A 21,442-nucleotide genomic window follows, 5' to 3' on the forward strand; every position below is an offset into this window, starting at 1 on the left:
CACACACACACACACACACACACACACATTTTAATCATGAAGTGCAGCCTTTACATATTTATCCCTCTTTAAAAAACATTTTATTGGTGTAAACTCTCATGCACAGTCTGACTCAGGACCCTTGTCTTTGCTACTCATCCACAGTGTCTCTCCAAGACAAGGCCCAGGCAGGAGCCCATCTGTGAGATATGTTAGTGAGTCTAACTCACTTTCCTACACCCATGTGGTTACCCGATAGGACCAGCCCTATCTAAAAGACCCATATGAACACCCTCTTGATGAGGCTAATCCCACAGCCCTATGACCCCAAGTTGCTGCCACCAACCCTCCTATATGGATCTCCAGGCCCAGACCCAAGCAGGCATTGCATCCCCCAGGGGAAACGAAATTATATAGACAATACAGTATTTGCAAGCTGAATTCAATAAAGAGATACAAATACTGAATAAAAAGGTTTTATAAGAATAACTGAATAAGTACTTTAAAAAAACAGAGAGTATGTATTATGTAGTTAAATTCCATCTAGTATATTAAAGAACCTAAAATAACCTTCAGCTTTTTTTCTCACTGTCCCTTGAAAAGGGTCTGTATACTGACCAGGTAGCACCTGATGAACATGGACCTTTAATAATGTTCTACAAGTGTTTTGGGGGCAACGGCAAATGTAATCCATTATCCTGAGAACTTGGGTTGTTGTGGAATATTATTTTAACTACGTAAATATGTGTTATATTTGTGTATGATGTGGAATATTGTTTTAACTGCATAAAGATGTGTTATATTTATTTATGCTGCATTTGTTTAATGATGTAAAGTATGCTACATTTGTATATGCTGCAGTGGTTTAATTATGTAAAGATGTGGTGCTGCATTTGTTTCACCTTGCCTGCCTAAAGCACCTGATTGGTCTAATAAAGAGCTGAATGGCCAACAGCCAGGCAGAGAAAGGATAGGAGGGGCTGGTGGGCAGAGAGAATAAGTAGGAGGAGAAATTTAGGCAAAGGAAGAGAAGGAAGAGAGAATGAGGGAGAAAGAGAGGGACAAGCCCAGGTCCAGAAGCCAGAGCTGCCAGCCAGCCATGGAATAGAACACATAGAAAGAAAGAAAGGTAAAAAGCCCTGAGGCAAAATGTAAATGAAGAGACACAGGTTAAAATAAGTTATAAGAGTTAGTGGGACAAGCATAAACTAAAGCCGAGCATACATAACTAATAATAAGTCTCCATGTCTTGATTTGGGAGCTGGTTGGTGGCCCAAAAAAGGAAAGCCTGGTATACTTGGGTTATGGGGAACACTTTTAATAGCTGGGTGCAGGAGGCAAGGCAGGTGAATGAGTTGGAGATCAACTTGGTCTACATAGTGAGTTCAAGACCAACCAAAGCTATATATGTAGTGAGACCCTGTCTAGGAAAATAAGACCGTAAAGTAGTAAAACATAGAATAACTTTATCAAGATACATGCAGTCCTAATCTGATGAATTTTTAACAAAATGGCCAGTTAGTCAAACAAATTAGTGCAATCTCAACTCAGGATCTCTTGCCTTTTACCATCCCTCCCCTCCTCTCTCTTCCCCTCTCCTCACACACTCTCCTTATCTTCCCCATATGTTATCACATTGTCTGATTGAATTGTTAGGCTATTTTCAAGAAAGTAGTCAAACCAGCCTGCCACTTAGCTTGTTACCGCTGCTCAGTACCTTGTATCTCACTTCCTCCCTGTCTGGCTGGCAAATTCCCTGCCATTCAGATTCTTCCCCTGAGTTCCTTTCTCTCCCTGGAAGTCCTGCCTGTCCTCTCCTGCCTGGCTGTTCAGATCCTTACTAAACCAATCAGAAGGTGCTTTGGCAGAGGCACATCTTAAGAATGTATGAAAAGATTATCCCATAACATCACATGAATGCTAAATAGAATCAAAATATGGAATTTACAGTTGAAACCCACACAGAATTAATGAATTACTGAAGAGTTTGTGTAAGTTAGTATTGAATTTAGAAACCATACTGCATGCAGAGAAAGGAAGAAAGAAAGAAAGAGAGAAAGAAAGAAAGAGAGAAAGAAAGAAAGAAGGAAAGAAAGAAAGAAAGAAAAGAAAGAAAAGACAGAAAGAGACTAGGAACCAAGGAACAGATAAAACCTCAACAAGCACACCACTTGAGGCCTACTTCCTCTTATTGGGCCATGCCTGTTACATTTCCCACAATTTCTCACAGTAACTCCACCTGGGAAGCAAGAATTTGGCACATGGGCCTTTGGTGAGCATTTGATATTCCAAGCATAATAATCCCCAAGTCTGCTTTTGAGAGCAAATCTTAGCCATCTAGAACTTTATCTTTTGTAGAACAGCAATAAATGCTTAATGGATTACAATAACTCTACGTGGGCAGAATAACGTAGTCAGAAAAATGTTGTTTGATTTCTAATCTTTGGAAGCTGTGTTTTTCTCCTTAAGGTCACCTGAAAAGTCAACTGATGCCTAGGCAGTTGCTTATTGCTTTATCCAGGTACCAAGTACATAAAGAAACATCCCATTGTCTTGTATTCTGCCTTCTCCTTTACCATCCACTGACTTTAAAGGAGACGATCCATGAGGACAAGCTCATTTTTATGAATAGTACTTGGGGGATGAGTATGTGACAGGGGAAGTGCTGGAGATGTCAAGAGGAGGGGTGTGATGGATACATCTACAAAATGATTCCATACCTAAGGCTCGGGGAACATTGCATAAGGGGGGTGGAGAGATTGCAGCAGCCAGCGCATCAGGAGTTTGCTTTGAGATTGTGTCTCCCTGTTATGTCAGAAGCTACACCTGTCAATCCTCACCAACATGACCACCCAAATGTGAGGCAAACGAAGACGACACTAATGACCATACTAAGCTTGGTGAGGAAAAGCCAATGAGATCTAAACCCTACACAAAGAACTATAGGCAACTGGGGAAATCTGGGAGCAAGAGAGGCTGTCACCCTAGGGAGAAGCACACTCAATTGGTTACTCAGTTCCAAACATTCGGCTCTGAAAACATACACACAAGTAGCATTATAGGGACTAAACAGGTTATATTTAGTAATGTACATGTATATGCTATATACATGTATGCATGCAATAAGAATTAATTTTAAAAGAATCCATGAATTTGAAGAACAGGGAACAATATAGGGGAGGGTTTGGAAGGAGAAAAAAGAAGGGAGAAATGTTGAAATTAAATTATAATGTCAAAAATGAACAATTATCTATTAGTAAATTCTTTATCAATTATAACACTATTTGAAATTTTCAATAATATTTTTATTTGAGGAGAGGACTATAAAAAGAGTACTTTGCTTCACAATACTATAGAAATGCAACTAAAACAAGATAAATCACAAATGTGGAAACTCAAAAGAGGCTGTTTTTTATTTATTTATATTCAGAGATGTAGAAACAATATATTGCATCAATGCTGGGCAAGCACTCTGCCACTGACTTATATCCCCCAGCCGCATCACATTACTTGACACTAAATATTTATGCTAAGCCATATAGAAATCTTTGAGTTTAATGGGAGAAAAATTACATTATTTCATAAGAAAAGACTTTAACATAGAGAGATTATGTACTTTAAAAATGTTAAAATTGACAAGTTGCTTTTCAGTTTTTAAATGACAATTAACCTACAAAAACAATTTATGAATCCCATGCTTAATTACAGCAGACTACTACTTGCCTACTTACAGTGCTAATCTAGTAGCTGAATCCTTGTTATTGATTTTGTTGTTGAAAACTGGGTATAATCAATTGTCCTCTGTGGCAGTGCATTGTAGAAGGGCCAACATAATTATCTCCACTAACTTCTAATTTGAATTTAGTTAGTGACTTCTGTAGTCTTCTTTCAAGTTCATAGACAGCAACTAATTTATCAAATCAAGCAGATAAAAATGTGCACTTTTTTCAAAACCAAGAAAAGTACACAGAATAATGAATATTTTGAACAGTCAGTTCCATGAACTTTGTGAAACAACCATTTATAATAGAAACGTCAGTGACTACAATAATTTGACAAAGACTATTCATATCATTTGTTTATTGAATGAAAAGTACATTGAAATTCTAACCTATATACCAAAGCACATCAATCATATATTCTCTTCTGTAATGTTCACATGTCTTCAACAGTGTTCTCAACTGCTACTAACGCATTTAATACTCATAATATCTTAAGGAGATGGGAACAATTATTATTTCCGTTTCACAGAAGAAAAACCCAACCTAGGACTACCTTCCTGAAGCTGATTGGGACCTCTTCATCAATTATTAATCAAAACAGGCCCCTAAGATATGTCTACAGATCAGGGTGATCTGTTCAGTTTATCAAGTGAGGCTTCCTTCTTGGATGACTCTAGGATATGTCACATAGACAAAGTTAGATAGGACAGGGTTGATAAAGTGTTATATTATTTAAAGAAAGGGAGATATGCTCCAAAACCTTTAAATGTTACCAGAATTTAGGTGCAATTCAAAGCTATATGACAAAACACAACCCCTAAAAATTAAAATGTTATTGTATTGTTCTGTGAGATACTGGAGGTTGGTTCCCCTCTCCTATGCTTAAACATTTATTTTTCCTTGTTTCTTTTAAAAATATTTTTATTTCAAAGAGTCATTGGTCTGGTTCGAGGCCCCTGGTCTCCACTAAATGATTGATGCTGGGCCCCCACTAGGGCTTCCCGCACATCCTGCTGCTGTCCTGTGTAGTGGAGCTCTTACAGCTTTGGGTCTGCAGCTCAGGTCCCTTCATGTGCTCCAGCAGATCATAGATGGGGTTGATGTTTCGGCAGTCCAAGTCACAACCCTGGGTCGGGGCCTGAGCAGCTGAATTTTTTGTCTGCCAGATGAGAAATGGGGGACAGTGATTCTTTGCAAAGGACACTTGCAAGTAGAGATATGGGTACAAAGGGGTACAAAGCATGACTTCTTGGGTTGCACTGCGGCTTCCATGAGATTTTAAATTTTTTCCCTTTTAACTTTTTTCATTTTATTTTCTTCCTTTTTTCTCTTAAATTTTGTTTTATTTGGGGGAGGGGGGTGCAGGGGCAGAGGGCAGATGTAAAGGGACAGGGAAGGAATGTTATCAGGATATGTGATGTGAAGGACACAAAGGATAAATTAAAAAAAAAAAAAAAAAACGTTTTATTAGTTACTTGAGCATTTTGTCCAACATAGCTTGATTACACTCACCTCCTCTCTCTTTTCTCCCCCTCGTCTTTCCTTTTCTATCTTCTTTCCTTTTCTGTGACACAGAGAAGACAGAATACAATCTTGGAACTTTGGCCACGTCAGTCAACCCTGCCGTAGGGACGTTAGCTTCCTGCACCGGAAGTAACGTTCCCTGCAGGGGTTAGAGTGTCAGCAACAGGGTTAGTCACTTGAGCCTACGGTGTGCACAGGTGCCTCGAAACACACCTGCGGTCTGTGTTAGATAAGCCATGACGCAGGAACCGGGAAAGATGCAAGGTGCCAAGAAAAAGGATCAGTTGGAAGAAGGCCTTGGCACAGACAAATTGGACGTAGAGAAAATCAGTAAAATAACCCCCTATGTGAAAACAATTCCAAGTGCCATGACGAAGTTCAAAAATCTCCAAGTAGAGAAAAAGCTTGATTTGCCAAGTCACCCAGATTTATCAGATCCAAAACATAGTGCTTCCCTGGAGGGGCCATTTGGCTTGGGACCTCTAGTTTTTCCTTCTCTTCAACGTTTCAACAACATTGACTTCTTCCTGTTTTTGTACTTTTTGTTGGTCGTAGCTCATGGTAAGTTGGTGGAGCAGAGTTGCTCTTGAGAGTAGTAGACGAGGCTGGCATACTGTGGGAAGGGAAGGGTCCATGGCAGAGCATGAATGGAATCAGAATCAGTTAAACCAAATCCTCCAGTGCCCTTGTCTTCAGTTCTTAGCCACATGCTTTCACAGGGTGCACACCGCGCTTCTGGTCTCCAGATACAGAGCTGAGAAGGTGGTATTGTTAGTTCATGTTATTTGATGACCAACTTGAGTTGTGGGTTCAATTTCTTGGAGATTAAAGCTGAAAACAGCGTTGCCATCATGAGGTGGTTTCTGCTCACAGTTTGAAACACTCTGACAAGGCAGTTTTCTGTCTGGATTTTGTGTCTTCATCTTTAAATTTCGGAGGACGAAACACAAAGGGTCTTTTTATCCACATGTTGTCTTCCTCCTCCGTGTATTATTTTAGTTATAAATTTCTAATAATTTTTGTTACTATAAAAAGTCACATTCTTTATGCCTGTAGTCCCCAAGCTCCAGCAATCCACTTCTGAATTTACTTTTATTTGCAAAATGTTCTGGTCAACATGAAAGCTGCATTTGCCCACCAGCTTCCACCTGGCCCTCTCACTTATCTGCTGCCAGTGAGAGGCTTGAGGACTACAGATCAAAAGTGTCACCAGAATCTTCTATGGTTTCCTGGTTTGGGTGTTGATTTGGGCAGCAGGAGAAATAACAGGAGTTCATGGAGGTAAAGCAGGGAATAGCTATTCCATCAGCAGCAATCACGGATGTTTCAGCAGCACGGTGCTCTTTGGGTCTAGCCGTGAAAACTGCTGGGGAAGCAGGTGATGCGCGGGTTCTCAGAGCTTTAGGTGCTTTAGGAAGAATCTGGACTCCCGGATCCCTGCAAGCCAAGGAGGGTTTGAGGTAGTTGGACAACACCAGCTGTGGATACTGCAGCACTGACTTGTGATGCAGCCCCTTTGCAGACATAGCATGGCTTTTAATTTGTAACTATTTCTGTTTTCACTCCAAGAAATATAATAATTTTTGTAGCAATTCCCTGTATCAAGTTATTTTTTGTTTCCCTTAGTATGATTTTTTTTTCTTCTTTACATACTGGATGGTGATTTTATACAAATAATACTACCATCTATTTAATACTCAAGAACATGGAATGTATACTTACATTGAATGTATACTTTTGTTAAAGATTAAAAATGCTCAGAAATACTAAAGCTCAAGCACAGAAGCCTAGCTATAGAAAAGTTTATGTTTAGAAATCAAAGCTGGGTTCCAAATGTCTTTCTAGTTTCAATTAAAAAATATGTAAACATTTACTGTATTATTTATTAATTCTTTGTAACTGATATATAATGCATTTAAAAAGAGAGATGAGATGATAAAACCATAATTGATCTTTGATAAGCTACTAATAGAAGCAGTTAAAATAGCTTCTAATATTCAAGTAAAAATATTTCATGAAGGTTAATGAATTAATTTTTGTCTACAGATTTTACTCATTCATAGTATTATAAAATAACATTATATTAGTGTAAAGTTTTCATTGAATGATTATAATAGTGATATGTTTTGTCTATTAAAATGCATTATATTGACTTTTGTCATTCTTTTGAATTTTTAGGTATTGCATTTGCTATGGTTGATCTGAGTTTTAAACATTTGGAGAAGAAATTTTCTCTGTCAGAGGAAGAAAAATACATAATGGATTTCAGTGATTATCATGCATCCTTCCTGGTAGCAATAATTGTGGCATACTATGGAAGCAGAGGGAACAGATCAAAATGGTTGGCAGGTGCTGCCTTCATGTTAACAATTGCATCAACTATTTTTGCTGCCATTTTCTACAAGTATGAATTTATAAGACCGGTAGAAGAAAGTGAAGGTGATATCATATATTAAATCAATATTTAAATAATTGGTTCAAGGAATTTAAAATAAGTCATGATGTATGTCTGTGTTTCCTTCCTTATATATATATAACCATGTTTATTAACCAGTTTCTGTAGCTCTCTGATTTACCTCACAGAAAAGATTCCTAGGGAAGGAATACTGTAGGGTAATTTGTAAAATTATTCCTTTTATACAATTTGATGTGTGTTAAAAATCTCTTGAGAAGTCTGATGGTTCATTTTATCTTCCACAACCTGCTTTAATTACTCCCTTTATTCCCTTTGTAGCACAGACCCACATAAGTTCAAATACAAGAATAAGCCTACACATACAGAAAGATTAACTTTTCTAGTTACTTTTACCATTGCAAAAGTTGGATGCTATTCTTTGATTACTATTTGAATCTGTAAAGATAGTGACTTTGTCAGGTTGTTTATTGTTTGCTCTGCAATCATTTCACTTTTCCTAGTAAATAAGATCTACTTGAAATGTTCTTGGAGTATATTTCTAACACTATTGTCCCATATCTTTCCTTATCATATTCAGGCTTTCATGTAAATGTGAGGCTGGGTTTTAGCAAGACACGATGAATAGGGGAGGTATATCTATGTGTGTATGCATATAAATGTTTTTGAAGTTGACAGCGTATGATATATTTATGGCATTTATAAAATATTAAATTTGAAAGTGGTTCATTTGAGAAACAACTATTTTAATATTATATAGTTACATACTATATAATGCATACAGATGTAAGAACTATATATTACACATATGCTTGTAATATGTCTTTTATATTTATAGAACTGACATTAGTTTGAATGAGAAGATGACTTATGAAAAGAAGGGATTGAAAAACATTTTATTCCTTTGTTCTTTTAACCATAATCTGATCAGAAATGGTGGGATCTTCAGGGACACAGCTGTCTTGATAAATATTAAAATTCCTATCAGTGCTTAAGAGCATATACTACCCTTGTAGAGGACTTTAATTTGATTCCAGACATACATATCAGGAAGCTAGGAACCACACATAACTACAGCTCTAGGGCACCTGAGACCCTCTTCTGGCCTTTGGTAGCATTGGCTTACACACACACACACACACACACACACACACACAAAAAAAAAAAAAAAAAATTAAAAATTAAATATAAATCTTTAAAAGGTGCTGAAAATTGGTGCTGAAAAAGAGTCACAGCAGTAACTATTTTTTTCTTCCACTTGAATCTTGTTCATGTCATTTACATTTTATTTTATTTAGGATTGCACGCATAACCAGAGAGCTTCTGTATTTGTTTATTTTATCTACCCCTCTTCTCTTATTGCCATGTTTCCTGATTTTCTTTTATGCTCTTCCTTTTTTTGTACATTCTTTATTAGATAGATACTGGGCTCATCTTCCATTAGGAGTTCTATGAATCTCTTTGGTATCCTCCATACCTTCCCATTTTTTATTTGTTATCTGCTCCATGATTCCATCTGTTATTTAAAAAAAAAACTGGTTCATACTCAACCTTGTGCCTCAACACACACGTAGACATCATACTTCACCACACCTTGAAATAGCCAAAACAACATTTTTCCACAAATTCATGAAAATGCTCATAGTACGTTGTCATCTTTGTTTTCTAGAACCTGTATAAAGTGACCATCCACACATCTGTCTCAGCAGGCATACTGAGTTCACTTTATGGTGACAGCCATGAGTGCTTACAGCTTACTTAGAATAATGGCAAACTTTTTTCACTGGCACTTGAGGCTAGTGACACCTGCTCTCTCTGATTCTCATAGTTGCTATTTCCCTTCGTTTGTAGCTTGTTTTCTATCTGTCATCATGACATAGTAAAACCATTCAAACTTCCTCCAGTGAGTGCTGCCTTCAGCTCTCTTCTCTCATTGTCCTTAATCTCCTGCTTGTAAACCTTGGGAGTGAATCATGCACCTTCCCTTTACTTATGCCAGGCTGCTGCTGCCAAATGGAAGTGCTAGTTTCTTCACAAATGGATCTATTCACCTGAAAATTGTCTTAGTCCACACTCCATTCTAACCTTTAAAGGGAATTTAAGTTTTCTTACTGAACTCCTAATATGTCCTGTCTTGGATGGAAAATTATGTTCTAGAGGAAAATTCCCTTATTTTCTTTACATTGAAATTTTAACTCAGCTTACACTTTCATATTAGTATTCTTCATTTATTCCCTCCAGTTAAAATGAAGGAGGCATCCTAGAGTGATCATTCTGTGTGCTCCTGTCTTTTACATTGTCCCATTACTGATCCTCTTCTACCGCTATCTACAAGTTACTCTTCTTTATCAGTTCTCACTAACACTTAAATGCAATCAAAAACTTCTCATTCCATTTTAAAATTTCAAATGCTGCATTGTTTTTTTTATTAAAATAAAATGATATAATTTCCTCCCTTTTCTTTTCTATATTCCAACCCCTCCCACATCTCATCCTCCCACACCCTCCCATATTGTTCCCTCCCTCCACTTCCCGACATTTCTACACTTAGTCACTCTCAAATTCATGCCTTCTTTTTCTTTATTAGTGTTACCCTTTAATTGGGGAAGGAGAAGGGGGTTTGTTAAATTTCTTAAATATTTTTAAATATTAGATTTACTTTATCTGTTTTGCATGTATATAAGCATGCACACTGTGTGTATGCCTGGTGCCTGACAAGGCCAGATAGGCTGTCAGAACCTGGAACTGGATATACAGATGGTTGTTAGCCTCCAGTTAGGTACTGAAAACAGAATCCAGGTTCTCTGGAAGAACACCCAGAGCCCTGAATTGCTGAGCTAACTCCCTAGTTCCATATTCTTCTCACTCTTAAAGAATAGCAAGAGCAGATGTGCTTGTGGTCAGTCCTCTTTTTACCACCTGTTGAAATCTCCATGAATTCATAGTGAGTTTGTGAAAGACCTGTACTGATTTCTGGATTTCTTTGGTGAAATATAACTTGACTTTTACCCAAAATGTTATAACAGAATTATTTCTGTCAAGTCATTAACATAACTCATGCTATTTACTGTAATTAAACCTTACTTGTTATGAAATTAGAACTTTAATCAGCATTTTTAAAGATTTATTTTTTTATTTACTTATTTATTATATATACAGTGTCTGCCTGCATGTCTGTCTGCAGGCCAGAAGAGGGCAACAGATCTCATGTGGATGCTAGGAATTAACTCAGGATCTCTGGAAGAGCAGCCTGTGCTCTTAACCACTGAGCCATCCCTCCAGCCCCATTAATCAGTATTTGTAATAATGAACACACTCTACTTCTTGATAAGTTTTTCTTTTGAGAATTTCTATGTATGCTACTTACATGTTACTTATGTTATTTATACCCAATTTCCTTACTACTGAGTTATTTTTAATTGTTAAGAGTAAATAAGATTGTATTCTGTTATTAGTCAATAAAAAGCTCAGAAATATAATTCTTAGGAATAGGCAGACTAATAAATTCAGCATTCTAGAACAAGGCAGAGGTAAGTGGGATCAGGAGACGTTTTATGGTTGTAAAGAGCATAAAGTATTTTCTTAACTCTATTACCATGAAGTCAAAATGGATTTTGAATGCCACATGTTTTTCTTCAGCTCTAAAACTATAGCTAGAGATCATGGAAAAGTGATAATTTGACTATGATTGTAATTTTACTGAGAGTTTGCATGTTGCAAAAGAGGGCAAAGATATACACAAGTGTCAATGATAATTACAGAAGAAACATAAGGGACAACTGTGATAGTTAATAGGAACATTCTAATAAGATAATATTAGATCTAAATAATATTGTATATTATTTGGATCAATACTAAAAGACCTTACTTGGAAAGATTAGAAGAATACAAAATAAGAATTGTGACTGTTGCATGCTCAGTCATAAATAGTTCCTCTAAAGCCCACTGAACATTGCACAAGAAGATGCAGAAGAATAAAAGAACCAGATGAAATGGAAGGTGTGGGAAGTAGTGTGAAATGCTGCACGTAGGCACAAAATAACCATTGTAATCTTGAACTCGTGGAAGCTGTGAGTATCTTCACATAAATTATCCAATATAGTGTCTACAAACACCTTATCGTAGAGGAAAAAGGAGATCACAAGTCCCCTTTCAATCCTGGAGATTTATATATAGCTAGATGTTGGAGAGAGAGAGAGAGAGAGAGAGAGAGAGAGAGAGAGAGAGAGAGAGAGAGAGAGAGAGAGAATTCATCAGTGGAGTCCCTGCCAAGGTGCCAGTGCTTCTACAAACAACCCTTCTTCTACCATCCTGTAACCAATTCCAGCATAACACATTGAGTCATTTAAAAAAGAAGAACGTGATTGTAGAATAAGGTTCTTGTTAGGAAGAGGAAGCCAATCAGAGGGAGAGTGAGGCAGACAGAGAAAAAGAGATGAAATTGATCAGAACATATCATATACATGTATGAAAATTTTATAAAGAAACTAATTGAACACAGTATGTATTATTTAAAAAGAAAATGATGAACATGATGAGTTAAATTACAAATTTAGGGACATCTTCCCATTTGCTATAGAGTTATGTATTATTCCATAGAAACTAAGTAAAATACTTTTTAATTAATGTAATAGGTTGTAAACTTCACTTTAAAAGTTATTGGTGGCACACGCCTTTAATTCCAGCACTCAGGAGGCAGAGCTAGGCGGATCTCTGTGAGTTCGAGGCCAGCCTGGTCTACAAAGTGAGTTCCAGGAAAGGCGCAAAACTACACAGGGTAACCCTGTCTCGAAAAACAAACAAACAAACAAACAAACAAAAAACAAAAAAAGTTATTCTACAATAATATTTCAACAACATGTATTAAATTTCACCCAAGATGGTCATGGTGGATATGGTTTAGTATAAGCTACTTAGCTCTACCAATCTACTAGCCAGTATAAATGCAAAAACCTTATAATCATGTGAGTAAGAAAAATGAGAAATAACATATCATCCAATGATTTTAAAATGGATAAATGACCACATAGTAACAAAGGAAATCTTTTTGACTTAATATCTTTTTTATGGTCCCATTGTACTTAGATGCTCTATTGCTGTGAACAAATTCTGGACATAACTTAAATGTAGGACAGCCCTGCTTTAGCTCATGGTTTCAGAGTGCTCCCTCTATGGTTACTAGACTCCAGTGACTCTGAGCCCATACCAGGCAGAAAACTGGGAGTGTGCAAAGAAGGCTATTTACCTCATGGTAGGAGACAAGCAGAGTGAAGACAGGAAGGGGTTAGGACAAGATATTCCTGTCAGAGATCAGGTGGTGTATCCCTCTTACAGTTCTAGAAACTCATGGGTCTAAAATAAGAAATTATTTAACCACAGTAGCACACGTATAATTTAAAGATTGCTAAAGAAAGGACCATGAAACTAAACTCAGGTGGTGGATTTTGGCAATTCAGATCATCCAGGGCATTGCAAGTACTTTTATTCTGGAGACAAAAGTCAGAAGAACAGGATGCAAAGTATAGAAAAAATAAGTACACATATATGCATAGATGTATATGTATATAAGCATATCTGTGTACATGTAATGGTAATTCATGCATATAAACAATCACATTGTTTCATTATACTGTGTGTGTCTCTTCCAGTGTTCCCACACATCTTCTTTTATTGTGCTACCTCCATTTAGAATATGATAGTTGATTGTATGACTACACTCAAAGCGAAAATATTAAGTAAAAGAAAACAGTGTGGTGGTAGCAACTGCAAGTTATTTGTACATTTAATTTCAAATTCAATTCAGTAAAATATATTTCTTATCTTTTAAAAGAGTTGTGCATAGAAGAAGCAGACAGGACAATGACAGACTGTGGTGGAGTATGGATACCATACAGATCAAAATTTATCTATCTCTTCGTCTTCGCACAGTGTCTCCATGGAGTGTCAGGGATGCCTCTTTATATCCTTGGCGTGACCTTCCTTTACGATCATGTTCCCACATTATCCGCTGGCCTCTATCTAGGCAAGTTTGTTTTTTTTTTTCTAATATGCATGGGGTAATTTGAATATTCATCAGGTTTCTGTATGTTTCAACTGATACAGAAGTACTATTGGCCCTGTGATGACACCACTGTACCAAGTAGTGAAGACCTGTGTGCATAACTTCAAAAATTACATTAATCTACCTAATTTTGAGATTTGCAACACTAGACAAATCATCTAAATGTCTCTGAGAAGACTTAGAGGAATAGAAAATACATAGGTTTTAAGTGACAAAACTTTCTCCTTTTCTCTGTTCCTCTTTTCCCTCTGGGAGAGAGGGAGGAGGGTGGGGGAGGGGATTATGTGGCAGGGGAGGGATGGGGGGAGGAGGAAGGAGAGGGCTAGATAGTTGAATATAGTGTCATCACTTCCACTTACAATGTCTTATGCAAACTGTGTCCTTAAGTAAACATTGATTCATCCTCAAATAATTTACTTAATAACTATTAATGGACTCTGGTCCTGATAGGCCAGAATAAAGAGATACTTTCACAGATAATATCTAGTTATCATTTATTTTAAATATAAACTTATTTTTTACTTACTTTGAAAATGTCTCTAGTGAACTTTTAGAAGAAATATATTTTATTGTGTTCATACTGAATATAAATGTATTTATTCATAATTAAATTTTCTGAGTATCTAGTACTTGATTACATAAGAGGATACTCCACACAGCTGTACTGTCAGGTAGCAGTCTATATGGCTCTCTGACACTGACCCAGGTATGATTAACATTCACAATCGGACACTGAATAAAGCAGATGGCCTTTAAGAGCAAGTTTCATTCAAGCAAGTAAAGTCTTAACACTGCAGACTGACTGTTCCCAAAGAAGCAGTGATTGTGGCTCAGGACTAGCGTCAACTATAAGACTAGGATCCACTCTTACATGAATTTCCCACCAGCCTCCTGCCCTACTAATTTGGGATTTCTTAGAATCAGTTCCAGAAAATACTTCCCCCATTTCTCTTTCCACCTCTTCCTCCCACCCTTTTCCCTCTCTTTTCCTACCCACCTTCCCTCTCTTAAGTAATAGAGAATAGCATGGAAAACATTCAGATACCACAGATTATTCAGCAGTATTTTCTATGACCAAGTTATGAAGCTGTTTGGTGCTGTGTTCATTTTCAAGCTATCAGTGATGCTGCACAAGTACTGGGATACACGATGGGTTTTGCAATAGGAGCACGTGGTGCTAAACGTTCTCAGAATGAAACTTTGAGTGGACTGTAAGTTACACTATTTGCTTTTCTATTTAGTTTAGATTGTATAGAATATTTGTTGAATAGATACCATAGTTCATAAATAACACACAATTAGTAAGTAAAGTTTTAGAAAATGTATGTAACTATGGGTGGTGTACATGTATAGTGTACATTTGTATTTTTACTGTTTGAAATGTAGCTAAAACCGTTACTTAAAAGTTCACCAACTTTTCATGTTTTGTTGTTAAAACATGCATTATCCATTCAATACAATAGTAACAATTATATGCAGGACATACAGTAGTTTTCATCTTATTCATTTTATTATTTAATTAAAAGTTTTTTTCATATCATATATTCTGACTCCTCCCAGATGCCATCCCTAGGCACGTGAGGTGCTTATGTTCTTTCTCTTTCATTCATTGAAAAAACAAAGCAAAGATGAAACAATCCACACATAAAAACACAAAAATGAAAATCAAAACAAACAGGCAAAAGACCATTAGGACAGAAAGTAAATGATAACGCAAAACAACATGAAAAAAAGTTAAAAAAAAAAAAACAAACCCTTGAGTTCATGAGCCCAGCTCTGTAATGTTGCTGTTATACACAGTGACACTCTAATGTAGAAAACTTACTGTCCCTTTGCAAATGGGCATCCATTGGAAACAGTTTCATAGTTAGGACTGGGACCTCATGTCTCTTTCCCCATCTCAGGGCTAGGACCCCATCTTGGGCCAGTGCAGATCTTCTGTATGTTACTACAGTCTCTGGGATTTTTATCTGTGCATCCGTCCTGGATGTGTCTGGAAGATGCTATTTCCCTGCAGTCATTCATCCCTTCTGGCTCTTACAATCTTTTCACGTCCTCTTCCATGCAGAGTCTTGCAACCTGAAGGGAGGGGTTTGATGAAGGCATCCCATTCAGGACTGAGTGCTCCAAAGTCTCTCACTCTTTTCACATTGTCCTGTTGTAGATATCTGTGTTAATTACCCTCTACTGCAAGAAGCTTCTCTGATGTGTGTTGAACAAGGCACTGATCTACAGGTACATGAGGATGTTATTAGGAGCCGTTAATTGTTATAGTCCTTTAGCATAATGATACTATTAGGTTTTCCCCTAGGCCTATGACTGGTCTTGTCTCAGGTTCTTGGCCACTTTAGCAGAGTCAGATATGGGTTCTATCTTCTGGAGTAGACCTTAAATCCAATCAAAAAGTTTTTGCCTATTCCCCGAACGTTGTGACACTATTGCACTTAATACAACTTGAAGGAAGGGCAGTGTTGTAGGTGTCAAGGTTTATAGGTTGTGGATATTGATGATTATGTTTCTCCTTTGGTAGCATGCAGAGTATTTTCCAGCACCATGAATGCAAGTCAGTAGGGATAAAACCTCTAGTTAGGTACAAGCTCAACTTTTCCATTATTGATGACATAAGTTAAGTGCTGCCTTTCGCAATTGGGCCTATCAAGTTATGGAGAGCAACTAGTAGCCTTGGTAATAACTTGTGATGTATGGGGGTTTCATGGCATGCCTTTTGTAAATGGCTCGACAAGGACTTGATGGGCATTATTTCCTCAATTATTTGATGACTCCTTTTGGATTCCTTTCATATATATATATATATATATATATATATATATATATATATATATATATATATATATATATATATATATATATATGTATGTATGTTAGGAGGCTTCTAGAGTAGTAGGTTTCTATATGTGAATTGAATGGCTGTTAGCATTAGATGTTTCTTCCCATATTTCCTCCTTTATCCATCTCTACCATCCCCTTCCCTATTTAACCCTCCCATTCTAGTTTCTTTCTTATCTATCCATAACATTTTGTTGTAGTTCGCCTGTCTTGGGAGATCCTCTCCTCCCTCCTGATCCTTTAGTAGGTACCTAACTTCTGAGTTATTGTTACTGAAGCACATGTTTCAAATGCTTGAGAGCTAACATCCACTTATAAGAGAAAATATATAGTACTTGTGTTTTTGGATCTGGGTTATCTGACTAAAGATATTTTTTTCTGGTTCCATCTATTTATCTGAAACTTTCATAATTTCATTCTTAATGGATGAATAATATTTCATTTTGTAAATGTACCATATTTTTATTGTCTGTGCATCAGTTGATAGACATTTAATCTGTTTCCACCTTCTGACTGTGATAAATACAGTAACAATGCACATAGATAAGAGCACATTATTATAGAGACCTTTGAGTATATGCCCAAGAGTGATATAATTTGGATTCACATAGATTGACCACCATCTTCCTAAGAGAAACGCCACCCCAATTTCCATAATGGCTGTACTAGTGTACACTCCAGCATGTGATGTCATTTTTTTATTGATCATGACAGCCTGAATGGTGTGAGATGAAATCTCAAAGTAGTTCTTATTTGCATTTCCTTGATAAATACAGTTGTTGAGAATTCTTTAAGAGTTTTTCAACCATTTGTGTATTTCATCTTTTTAGACTCTCTGATTAGGTCTGTACTCCATTTTTAAAATGAGTTAGATTTTTGATGATCAGTATTTTAGTTCTTATATATTTGTAGATACTAACATTTATTAGACATAATTGGTAAATATTTTTACTTAATCTGTTGACTGTTGCTTTGCTTGAATAATTGTGTGTCCTTTGCTATACAGAAGCTTTTCAGCTTCATGAGGTCCCATTTTTAATAAAGTTTGTTTTAGTGACTTTGCTACTGGAGTACTTTTCATGAAGTTCTTTCCTGTGTTGGTGAGTACAAGCCTATTCCCCCTCTCTCTTCTGTGAGGGTCAGTATATCTGGTCTTATGTTGAGGTCCTTGTTCCACTTGAAGTTGACTTTTATGTAGAGTGACGGACATGAATCTATTTGCATTCTTGTATATGCATCTACCAAGTATTACCACCAGCATTTTTGAAGATACTATCTTTTCTGCAGTGTGTAATTTTTGTTTCTTAGTAAAAATTCCAGTGTGGGTACATGTGTGGAATAATGTCTGGGTCTTCAATTTGATTTCATTGATCATTGTATCTATGTTTATGCCAATGCCATGCTGTTTTTATTACTCTAGATCTGTAGTACAACTAAAAATTAGAGATGGTGATATCTTCAGCAATTCTTTCACTATTCAGGATTATTTTATGTGTGTGTGTGTGTGTGTGTGTGTGTGTGTGTGTGTGTGTGTGTGTGCATATAAAATTGAGGTTATTTTTTAATTGCAAAGAATTGTGGTGGAATTTTGATGGGTTTTTGTTGAATCTGCTGTTTGCTTTTGGTAGGATGGCCATTTTGGTAGGATGGTCATTAATTCTGATTCAGGAGCATGGGAGCATGGAAGATCACATCTTTTGTCTTCTGTCATTTTTCTTTATTTATTTTTATGAAGAATTTTTAATTCATTTTACATACCCAACTACAGATCCCCCTCTCATTCCTTCTCATGACTCCGCCCCAAGCCTTCCCCCCATCCCATCCTCCATCCCCTACAAAAGGTAAGGTCTTCCATGGAGAGTCAGCAAAGCCTGGTACATTTAATTGAGACAGGTCCAAGCCCCTCCCCTTGCATTAAACCCATAGGTAATGGGCTCTAAAAAGCCAGCACATGCACCAGGGATAGATCCTGATCCCACTGCCAGGGGTCCCTGTAAGATGAATTGCCAAATGGTCACATATTGGGGTAAGAACAGAGATCAGAAAAGCAGAAAGAAACCAGCCATGTTTTTACCACTCGGAAATCCTCAGCCAATGAAACCTACTTCCTGTATACACATGCCTATATGTCTTTCTGTTCTGCATCTCACTTTTCTTCTCCACCCAGCTACATCACTTCCTGTCTGTCTCTACAGACCTCCAGAACTCTATGGTAAGTCCTGGGATTAAAGGCATGTGTCACCATGCCTGGCTCTGTTCCCCAGTATGGTCTTGAACTCACAGAGATTCAAATGGATCCCTGCCTCCTGAATGCTAAGAGTAAAGGCATGTGCTACTATTGCTTGACTTATATGTTTAATATAGTGGCTGGCTTTTTCCTCTGATCCTCAGATAAGCTTTATTACGGTGCACAATATTTTGGGGGACACAATATATCACCACTTACATCTGGTGGCTCGACCTTTATAGCAAGAATTCACAAAAAGCCACTTGTGGCCTTACAGGCCCCTGGCTTAGGCCTGAACTGCATGGCTCAGGCCCAAGCTACACAAGGCCAGAATCTCTACCCGGCTGGAGTCTCTTTGCCTTATTTTCTCCTGGTGGGTGGTGAGCTCTCTCTGGATTTCCACCTCAGACAGCTACCACACTAGGTAGCTGCTTTGATATTCTCTTGGACTTCTACTATTCTACTCAGTCAGCAGAGTTGTTGAATCAATTAAGATATCTTAAAGGGAGAAAATTAGTTAAAAGAGAATTTTTCCCACATTAAAAAATGGGAAACATTTTTATAATGGGGGGATTTTGCCTCTGTTTGATAATACATTAGGCAGTCTAAAAATGGAACAATTAAATGAGAGGATAATTAATGTTGATGGAATTAAAATAACATCAATTGTGAATATTCTTTGTTTGAACATTTTTATTTTAGCATTAAAAAGGTTGGTCAATTTTCTAAAATAAAAATTTTAGAAAAACTTGTTAAAACAAATTGTAGAGAAATTCAGACCCAGAAAGAAAAATTAAAGGTGAACCTATCTCAGCTTTGAATTATATGGTTACAGAGAAACATCTTAAGTTTACCAAACAGCAAACATTAATCTACCTGGTAACCTCACAGGAACAGCCAAATGCTCAAAGCTGTGTACAAGCTAACTACACTCCAGTGGAAATGTTAGATTTAAGGAGATTTAAAGAAGCTATAGTATTATAGCATTATATTGTATGCATTCTCCATTTGCAAAGCAGATGTTAAACTCATGGTAAACTTGTAATTGAATTATCTCTCAGGACTGGAAAGATTTGGTTACAGCAATCATAGAGGCAGGGCCAGAGTTACAATGGATGTCTTGGTGGAAAGAGGAGGCAAAGACTATAGAACAACAATGTAGAACTAGAGGTATGGAAATTTCCCAAGATCAACTTCTTGGAGAAGGTGATTACACTGATATACAATGACAATCTTTATATGATGTCCACTAGCATGACAGCCATGAATGTGTGGAACAGAATTGAAGAAGCAGGGAAGAAAATTGAATCATTTACAAAAGCTATACAGTGCCCAAAAGAAACCTTCACAGATTTCTTACAAAGGCTGTTTTCAGCAGTAAATAGAATGATACCAAATTCAGAAGCTGAAAAAATAATCATTGAATCTCTGGCTTTTGAAAATGCTAATGCATAATCCAAAGAGGTAATTAGGCTGTTAAGGCAAGATCAGCACCCTTGGAGGATTGAATCAGAGATACAATTAATATTGAATCTCATTACCATGGTGTTATGTGGATAGGAGAGGTGATTTCCAGAGGTTTGAAGAAAAATAATAATGTCAGATGCTTTAATTTGGGTAAAGAAAGCCACCTAAAAAGGGACTGTAAACAGGGAATTCCTAGAAAGAATGTTTCTTAAAGGAACAATGGCAACAGAACACCCCTCCCTTCTGGATTACGCAGAAGGTGTGGTAACAGTAAACATTGGACTAATGAATGTAGATCAACAAGGGACAGACAAGGTAGTCCTTTGCCTTTGTCACTGGCAAACTCCCAGAGGGGCCTCTTACAGGTCCCCATGGCAAATTAAATTCTGTCCTTTCCTGCCATCATAGAAGAAACCCATTCCCAGAGCAATTAAATAACCAAATGGATGTTGAAACAAACAAACAAACAAACAAAACAAAGCAAAACAAAAAACAAACAAACAACATACTGTTCAGGGTGATAGAGCAGTTATAGCAGAGAGAACAGAAAATTCAGGAGAAACCATAAAGTGACTCTTTGGCAAACTTCTATAAATGAGCAACGACCAAAATTAAAAATACAAATAAATATTGTTCTCATGGAGAGACTTGTAGACACAGGTGTGGATGTCACAATAATTGCACCAGAATCTTGGCATCCAAATTGGCCCCTTCAGAAGGTAAATATTTAGCTGTTAGGGACTAGAACATTATCTCAAGTGAAACAGAGGGCAAGATGGATCAAATGTATAGGGCCAAAATTAAAGCCTTATGTGTCTAATATTACTACGAATTTACGGTGCCATGATCTATTACAACAATGGAATACCCAGATTAACATTCCTCCAAACTCAGAAACAATCCATAAAGTAGCAAGTGTTTCTGAGAAAAATATTAGAAGATACTATAAAGAATAGTCACCAGCCATTCAGATTGTACAAGAACATGGCCCAACAGCTGCTGATCTTTTGAAGACACCAACAGTTCTACCTTTAAAATGGTTAACAGGCCGGGCGGTGGTGGCGCACGCCTTTAATCCCAGCACTCGGGAGGCAGAGCCAGGCGGATCTCTGTGAGTTCGAGGCCAGCCTGGACTACCAAGTGAGTTCCAGGAAAGGCGCAAAGCTACACAGAGAAACCCTGTCTCGAAAAACCAAAAAAAA

At 37.1% G+C, this 21,442-nt stretch overlaps 1 protein-coding gene across 1 annotated transcript in view; it reads left to right on the plus strand.

The window, feature by feature from the left end:
* The first annotated feature begins 5,461 nt into the window (after positions 1-5,461).
* The window catches only part of LOC128117430 (solute carrier organic anion transporter family member 6C1-like), a 95,234-nt gene continuing 79,253 nt past the window's right edge, over positions 5,462-21,442 (plus strand). Inside the window, exons 1-5 of the mRNA XM_052749321.1 lie at positions 5,462-5,786; positions 7,404-7,664; positions 13,469-13,660; positions 14,814-14,903; positions 15,393-15,412. Coding sequence (XP_052605281.1) covers positions 5,462-5,786; positions 7,404-7,664; positions 13,469-13,660; positions 14,814-14,903; positions 15,393-15,412 — 888 coding nt within the window. The remainder of the gene's footprint in view (positions 5,787-7,403; positions 7,665-13,468; positions 13,661-14,813; positions 14,904-15,392; positions 15,413-21,442) is intronic.

The sequence above is a fragment of the Peromyscus californicus genome, unplaced genomic scaffold (assembly GCF_007827085.1).
Source record: "Peromyscus californicus insignis strain IS unplaced genomic scaffold, ASM782708v3 Scaffold_21__1_contigs__length_65335640, whole genome shotgun sequence".
Taxonomy (NCBI): domain Eukaryota; kingdom Metazoa; phylum Chordata; class Mammalia; order Rodentia; family Cricetidae; genus Peromyscus; species Peromyscus californicus.